The following is an 8,625-nucleotide window of genomic DNA, read 5'->3' as shown; positions in this document are numbered from 1 at the left end:
AATAACAATCATGGACAGAGTCTTACTGTGGCCAAACTTTGTGCTTGTTAGTAATAATCATCCTTTTTTTATGCGCATTGATTTTCTTTTTCATTAATCACAGTAAAACCATTTGCAGCTGCACACAAACTCCCCTGCAAAACTTATGTAGCTTTGCTGAGGTGCAGAACAGTACTGTAACAGAGTACAATGAGAAAAAGGGAACAAAATTGAGTGTAACAAAATGCTCAGATAAATGCTAAAAAAGGAAATAAAATGACAGTTGCTAATCTTGTAGTCGCATTCATTCACAGTGCGAATAGTGTGATAATTATAACAATCCAAGTAATGTAATTTATAAGCCCACACACAAACAAAAAAGGTTTAAATGTAAGCCAAATATATCGAACCTAATAAGATGAGAAATGAACAATTTGTGTGGTCTATAAACTTTATTTTATTTATTCATTTTACATAGACCAGACGACCATTTAATTCATTTTGATCACATTTACTCTACAGTTTTTTGCCATTTTCCAGAAAGTTCACTGATATCACAATTAGTACAGATTAAAGGACACTATACATATGACTTTATACGTTTTCCTATTAATAACACAAGAACAATGAAAACAGTCGTTCATGACATCACAAATGGCTGGCTAATATCAGGAACATTTTCTACAGTAAAACTTAGGCCAAGTAAATATATTACTCAATATACATAATATATAATGATATAAACATAAATAACGATAAATAAAATATTGCCTCCAAAACCAATACTAAAGAACTGAAAAAAAGTTTGTTAGTCTTTTTTGGGTTTCGTGAGACAGCTGCAGGTTCCTTCTGTTTATCTGCAACAAACTACGTAATTTAACGGTATTTGTTTGTATCAAACTGTCACCTTAGAATATACCTAGCTAGTTGACATTTGACTTTACAATTTGAATGGTGAATGTAGGTCAAATGGCAAAAGGAATCCTGAACCAACATGGCTACCTTCCCATCCTTCAACACCATGTAATTCTGTCTGGACTGAACGTGGCTCATTGGAAAGTACTTCACCATACCAGTTTGAAAGTTTGGCAGAACAAACTGTCCGGAGTCCTGTCGTGAGTTATATATAGGGTTGTGAGATTTGCAGATCAATGAATTCTGTTTTTCTTTATATTCTACACAGCATCCCAACTTGGAATTGGGGTCGTATCTTTGTTTGTTGGATATAACAGACTAAGTGATTACACAATTTCGATAGTTTTTCATGCATACACTAAAATAAAAATAAAAATCACATCAGATATGCCAACTGTGAAGGTCTGTAGTTTTCATTTCAAATTCCTCTTCTTTCATAGAACTTGACTGAAGTTTCAAATTGATCAAATTGAAATAAATATATAGCAATATATAGCTGACTAAGCTTAGACATGTATGCAGCTTTAAAACTACAATATTGTCATAATACTCTCATACTACACTCTCTAAACTGTATAGCATGAGCTAACCTGACAGGATATATTTCATTTTTTAATTAATTCATTGATATAAAATCAAGTTTGCAGAGTATCTCCGGTGCTAGCTAGCTGGTTAATATAAAAGAGGGGTGCACACACTTTTTCAGCCTGCAAGCTACTTATAAAATGTCCAAGTCAAAATGATCTACCTACTATAAAAATACATAAATAAAGATCTATTTTTTTTGTTAGGCGATCTAACCACGCTACCTTTGCAATCGACATATTGGGCACCTCTGATATAAACTAACCGGATGGTATTTCTGAGAGGATTTTTAATAGATAGTACTGAATCCTCATCCTTGCTAATAATTATGAGCTAATATGACTCTAAAAAGTCCTCAAATGTTCTTATTTATACTGAAATGTACACACACACACCTGATCATACAGATTCCAAAGGGGAATCTGAGCAGAGGGTTTAAAATATAATACCTCTATCTCCTGTAAAAAGCTCTACAGGAAAAATTTAAGAATAATTATAATATAACTGAGCAACAATTGTGGGCACTGTTTAACCCACCCTTTTTTTTAGTGATTATCATTATTATTATTTTTTAAAGATCGTACTATTTCTTGTCACCGAGTATTACACTGCAGAATAATGAAAAAAACCTTCCAACATCATCCTTTCTATTCCTCCGCATACTCATTTACTCCACATCTGCCTCCTCCCCACCTGGCCGGCATTCTTTTTCTGGCAGTAGTCCATATTCATTGAGGAAGGCCTCCACGTCTGTGGCAACAAACTCATCGTTGAAGTGCTGTGTGATAGCTAGGAAGTTTCCTAGCATCTCTCCACCCTTGTAAACAAGCACAGCTGGTAAAACATTGTCAGGAAAGTGTTCACCTGCACCAGAGACAGCTGTGTTGATGCGACAGAACTTGATGTTGGGATAGTCAACAGCTAGGCAGCCCAGACACTGGTCCAGCACCTCACAGCTTCTGACTCCAGGTTTGTAGATGTGCACTACCACTACAGTGAGCTGATGCTCCTTCTCAATTACCTCCAGAAATGCCTCACCGCTGTCCAGCTCATGCACACCATTAAACCTGGGCCCGAAGCTGAGGCGCTCGTGCATCTCCTGCATACACTGCTTGCGGTACTTGCGTAAATACCGCTCATCGTCCTCCTTCAGCAGCTCGTACTCCTGGATATTCATCTGAAAGGATGTGGAACATAGCCACGTTGAGATGTTTAGGAGTATATAACAGGAAAGGGGGAATAAATATGGAACTAGATGTTCAACAAGGACACAAGGGTGAAATTGTTTACGTTTGGTTTACAGATAGATGACAATAGGAAAAAAAATGTATCTAATTTTATAGATCAGTACAATTTCAGCAGGATTCTTACATGGTTCTTTTGAAAATATCCATTTTTAATGTTTTATCCACATAACAGAATGGTATACAGAGCGCCAAAGAATTAAAGACTTACCTTGTGACCTGAGTTACTCAGGGACTCCTCCTTGATTTTGTTCGGCGATGACATCTGTTTCAGCAGCTCCCTCTTGTTAGGAGGCAGGGTTTCCTGATCTATACTCTCCAGCTTAAACCTCCGCCAGTCATTAATTACCCCTTTCGGTCCTGGGGGCAGTTGGGAAATAATATTAGTCAAGTGTCATCCAACCATGTGTCAGATTGTTAATTAAGAATCACACACCAAAAGTTTTAAGTTTTATTTGTCATATGTACAACTGTAAGTGACGGTTGTACATATGCCATGCCATGCATGATTTCAAACCATGACTCTTAGTGTATTACCAACAGTAACCTTGGAAACAGTGGTCCCAGCTCTTTTCAGGTCATTGACCAGCTCCTCCCGTGTAGTTCTGGGCTGATTTCTCACCTTCCTTAGGATCATTGAGACCCCAGGAGGTGAGATCTTGCATGGAGCCCCAGTCTGAGGGAGATTGACAGTCATGTTTAGCTTCTTCCATTTTCTAATGATTGCTCCAACAGTGGACCTTTTTTCACCAAGCTGCTTGGCAATTTCCCCGTAGCCCTTTCCAGCCTTGTGGAGGTGTACAATTTTGTCTCTAGTGTCTTTGGACAGCTCTTTGGTCTTGGCCATGTTAGTAGTTGGATTCTTACTGATTGTATGGGGTGGACAGGTGTCTTTATGCAGCTAACGACCTCAAACAGGTGCATCTAATTTAGGATAATAAATGTAGTGGAGGTGGACATTTTAAAGGCAGACTAACAGGTCTTTGAGGGTCAGAATTCTAGCTGATAGACAGGTGTTCAAATACTTATTTGCAGCTGTATCATACAAATAGATATTTTAAAAATCATATACTGTGATTTCTGGATTTTTTCTTTAGATTATGTCTCTCACAGTGGACATGCACCTACAATGACAATTTCAGACCCCTCCATGATTTCTAAGTGGGAGAACTTGCAAAATAGCAGGGTGTTCAAATACTTATTTTCCTCACTGTATATATATATATATATATATATATATATATATATATATATATATATATATATATATATATATATATATATATATATATAGTTGTATATATATATTTGCATAAATGACATATTAGCATGAAGTATTTTTATAAAAATAAGGAAGGATAAGAAGTAGAATGTATATATTAGAGCAGGTGTGCAAAAATACGCAAAGATATGCAGTGTGCAAGGGAGGCATAAAGTACTGAGTGCAGTGGTGTTAAGAGTTCTGAGAATTGAGAATTGTGCAGTCCCAGTGTGAAATGTATAACAGAGACAGCATCTGTAGAAGTTGGTGAGAATTATGTGCAGGGACATGTTGTCAAAGAGGTGGACAACAAGAAACTTGATAGTTTGATGGTTCTATTGATGTGTAAAGGAGAATAGTTAACCTTGTGAACACTTCTGAAGTCTACTATCATCTCTTTTGGTTTTGCTGATGTTCAGGCAGAGGTTGCTGTCACTGCATTATTGTCATTGCACTCTGACCTCATCTCTGTAGGCCTTCTCATATCCATCAGTTATGAGGCCCAAGATGTCATCCGTAAACTTAAAGATGTTGGTGGATCTGTGCTGGGCAACACAGTGTGTGAACAGAGAGTACAGGAGGGGACTTAGGACACAACCCTGTGGAGTTTCCAATTCTGACCACTTGGGGTCTATTCATTAGAAAGTCCAAAATCCAGTTACACGAGTGAGATTTTAGTCTTAATTCTTTTAGTTTTGAAATGAGTTTGGGTGAGATGATGGTGTTAAACAACACGTGATAACATTCAGTAATTAAAAACCATTAGTGCACAGGAGACCCTACATGCATTGTCATAAGCCATAAAACGCATTTTAATCGTGGCATGTAATTTATTTGTATTTGGTTAGTGCTCCGAATATGTGTATTTTTGTATCAGTAGGTGTGGCTTAAATAATTTTTAAATTAAATATGACCACAAGGTAAAACAGGTACACTGGAAAAACTGTTTAAAACACAAAAAGGTAGAATTGCCCAAACTGGGTAATCTTACTTGTACAGTTATTTATATTTGTACCTTTCCATATCTTCTATGCTCTGGAAATAATTTGCAGAATAATAAAATAGAAATGCTAGTAAAACAATTCATTACTGAATATAATATAAATGCATCTAATTTTTCTCATGCAAGAAAGATGTAAAATCTCTTGTTTGCACTTGTTCTGGTTCTGTTTTCCATTAACACATTTACTCTCCTTTTATTGCTTTGGGAAACGTTTTAGCAAAATAAAAAAAGAAATATCAGAATATACTTTGCTTTGTATATATTTCTGTATTCTATCTGTCTGAAACACATTGTTATCTGTTAATAATTATAATCATATAAAAACTAATAATGTACTGATATTCAGTTATGTTTCTACGTCTTCCATGTCAGCTGGATTCTTGGATATCAGTCTCATGATGGTGTTTCTGCTCAGTTTTGCATGTACCGATTTCTCTTTATGTGTACAATGTTGAAGCGACTCAACAGTAACTCATGACAGAATGTGCTCCAAATTAGGACATTTAGCAGATGCTCTTACTCAGAACCTTACATTTATCTCCTTTACCTGTATGAGTCACAGTCACTTCCTCCTCCTCCATCAATCTTCTGTCAGACATGCTGTCTACAGACACAGACGCAAAATGTGAGCATTTATGTAGAAAGCTCCTGAGCAGAAGACGTGCATAGACAACACTTATATTTTTTGATTAAACTACAACATATAATGTCGAGTTGTAGAGACCATTACATAACTTTTTGTAATTGACTAAAGTAGAGTTTCGCATTGATACTCTACGAAATAGCTGCTTCTCTCAGGGGAAATTAAGTCGATGAGGTTGGAGGATTATGCCTTGATCCAATTTGTCAGCTTGGCTCTTAGCAGGGATTGGTTTTATATATTTATTTATTTATTTACGTCTTGTCTACAAAATGGTTGCATGATGTAAGTCACTACTTCAGAGCATTGTGTTATTTTTACGATTCCAATTCTATCCACAGCACATGGGTAGAACGCTTTCTGTTCTGTTACGTTAAGGATGAAAGCTGTGTACAGATGGTGACCTTGAGCTGATCCCTACAGTTTTGCATGAGAACATCTCATGGTGGAACATCTCCCCCGATGTCACGCAGAACCAACCTCCACTTGTCCAAATCCAGACATGACGTCAGAGGGATATACTCTGCACTTGTTTCTTTTGGGATTGAATACAAAACCCTAATCCTACAGCATTTAGCAGCACCAAACATGAACCTGTATAAGTAACAACAAGCGTCACTAATGAACTAAAATCAAATTAAGATCTTAGAGTTACTGTAGTATCTAAATGTTCTTTATTTGCTTATTAAAATTATAATAATAAGATAAAAGGCTTATTATAAAAAAAAACAACATCCCTAGCTTCACGTATAGAAAGAAGGACCATTACACTGAAGTCGCATAGGCCAAATAAGTGTCTTCTTACCTTTTTGCTGTGTGGGAAGAGTCTCTTCGCTTGACATGAGCTGGACTGTTGTGTGGTCAGCCTCAGCTTTGATGGGTTTTAGGCTGCATGGGGAGGGCTCTTTTAAAAACGAGACTCATTGGAAAACACTGTACTATTCACTGAAATAGCTTAAGGCTCCTAAGAGGATTTCAATGCTGGAATTAGACTTTGAATCAAGTTAAAGCGAGTAATGGGCAGAATAAGAAAATATTTGAAGCAATTCTGCAAAACAAGTAGCTTTGGATAATTTCTTGGTGTAGAAAATTATACACTAAAAAGCCCAGGTCTTATTACACACTCACACAAACAAATATGTCTTAAACATGAAACTGAGTGATTTACTAAAAGTGATTAATGATCCTGATCCAATTTTCTTTGTACGCCATACAGCCATCCTTTAAACACTACTGGTTGTCTTCTTGCACTCTTTCTGCGTCATCATATCACAAGCTCTGGACCTTTCTGGAACACTAAGACAGTTCAGTCAGGAAGATCTGTTCTTGATGAGGTGAGGAGCTAATCTCTGATTTGGAGCCCTATACACATTAATCTGGAAATGAGCAGCAGTGTATGGCCAGCTTCCTTCCTGCACTTATAGGTCATGCCATCACCAGCACGACAGAGCGAAGCTGAACTCCGAGGTGACGGGTTTTCCTAAAGCCTGTATTCGGTATCAAAGAAAACCGAGTGTTCACCTGTGTCACGGGAGAACCGTATCACAATACAGCACAATAAACATCAGGGGTGGGTTTGCGACAGGATACCTGAGTAGGTGTGTGAAAGGAAGTCTGATGACAGAGAAGTGATGTCATCCGTGGCCACAGTTTCATGGGTGTGGTGTTGAGAGATTTGTCCTCTGAAAATATCATACTATTGTCCTGGCCTTTTCATAATTCAAGGAGTTTTGAATCACATTCCTCCTTTTACATATCGGTTATTTATACTCAACCTTATTCACAGAAGGTTACAAACCTTGCTCAAGTGTCTGACAGATAGCTCGGAAGTCCTGGTATCAGTCTTTCAGTCAGAGTTCTAGCCGCTGATGCAGATGAGAATGACACAGGGAAACTAAGGCATTATGCTCACCATCTTATCCCAGCTCATTAATATGAAGAGAAACCTACCACCACTTGCCACATCATCAGTTGCAATAGTTTAGTAGTTTCATCAACTTTGGTCTCCTTCCCTTTAAACTGTCTCTGCACATCATCTTGTCTCGATTTTAATCCACCGCTTTTAAATGGCTGCTACAAAATTCCTTAAAGACAATTTGCTAATTGTGGAATGCACATCACTGTTACAAATCATTGCAGTGTTGCACTCAGAACATTTGCAACAAAAAAGAATCTATGAAATAAAGAACACAAAGAATCATATAAATGACCAACTGCTTCATCAGATAGCTTTGAACAGGCTTTAGCTTCCAGAGTAGATTTATCTTCATTCAAAATTCCTTTACCAACCATATCCATACCCATCTAACAGGACGTTCTCCATTTAGCATTAAAGCCCTAGGAGCGACTGGGTTTCCAACAAACAACACAAACACTTCAACATCTGTGTTAAACAAGGAATGAAGAGGAAGTCTGTTTTGTGTAGCACTTGATTACTTGGGATGAAAAAACGCCTCTGGGTTTCCACAATGAAAAGAAATGTTTTACAGGTGTGAATGAAATGCAGTTCTCATTAATGAAACATTTATAAAATAAGAAACATGTAAGGCATGTTTACTGTGCCATAATTTTTAGGGGTTAATGAAATCATTATGTTGTCACATTCATTGATTGTAACAATCCAGCCCAGACCCGATCCACACAAAAATGCAGCTTTAAAAATGCCTGGAAACCAATATACACTATTTGGACAGTATTAGTACTAGTATTAGGACAACTGACATTTCTAGCCACATGTCTTTGAATGCAGTGGTAATAAATATAAGCATAGCAGTTTGTATCTACATAGGAAGAACATTAAAGGTAAGGATTTAGGCTTCTTCATAGTCAGAGACAACACTATTTAAACTGACAAATGACCTACAATGTGTAGTGGTAAAAGGTGTGATTATTATTAAAGTGTTTCCTTTGAGGCTAACACATATAACAATACTAGAATATCTGCCTTTCTTTTTAGAAGTATTGCTAAAATTAGAAATATGATGTGGTTACAGGATGC

General features: G+C 37.0%; 1 protein-coding gene across 1 annotated transcript; it reads right to left on the bottom strand.

Moving 5' to 3' along the window:
* Positions 1 to 412: 412 nt before the first annotated feature.
* pdcb (phosducin b) lies at positions 413 to 6,721 on the bottom strand. Its single transcript, XM_083563138.1, has 4 exons — positions 6,433 to 6,721; positions 5,535 to 5,591; positions 2,935 to 3,083; positions 413 to 2,656 (listed from the first exon to the last, which is right to left on the bottom strand). Exons 1-4 carry the CDS (start codon positions 6,467 to 6,469, stop codon positions 2,147 to 2,149), a joined length of 753 nt encoding a protein of 250 aa, XP_083419264.1. The 5' UTR covers positions 6,470 to 6,721; the 3' UTR covers positions 413 to 2,146.
* Between the last annotated feature and the right edge of the window lie 1,904 nt (positions 6,722 to 8,625).

The sequence above is a fragment of the Silurus aristotelis genome (genome assembly GCF_946808225.1).
Source record: "Silurus aristotelis genome assembly, chromosome: 15".
Lineage (NCBI taxonomy): Eukaryota > Metazoa > Chordata > Actinopteri > Siluriformes > Siluridae > Silurus > Silurus aristotelis.
The sequence above is the reverse complement of the archived record's forward strand: the minus strand, read 5'-3'. Positions and strand labels throughout refer to the sequence as shown.

Bases quoted from the DNA above. Each gene is read 5' to 3' on its own strand.
- pdcb (XM_083563138.1), bottom strand. From the start codon at position 6,469: ATGTCAAGCGAAGAGACTCTTCCCACACAGCAAAAAG. The intron at 5,592-6,432 runs GTAAGAAGACAC...CTGTGTCTGTAG, and splicing joins TCTTCCCACACAGCAAAAAG to ACAGCATGTCTGACAGAAGA. The intron at 3,084-5,534 runs GTAAAGGAGATA...AACTGCCCCCAG, and splicing joins AGTGACTGTGACTCATACAG to GACCGAAAGGGGTAATTAAT.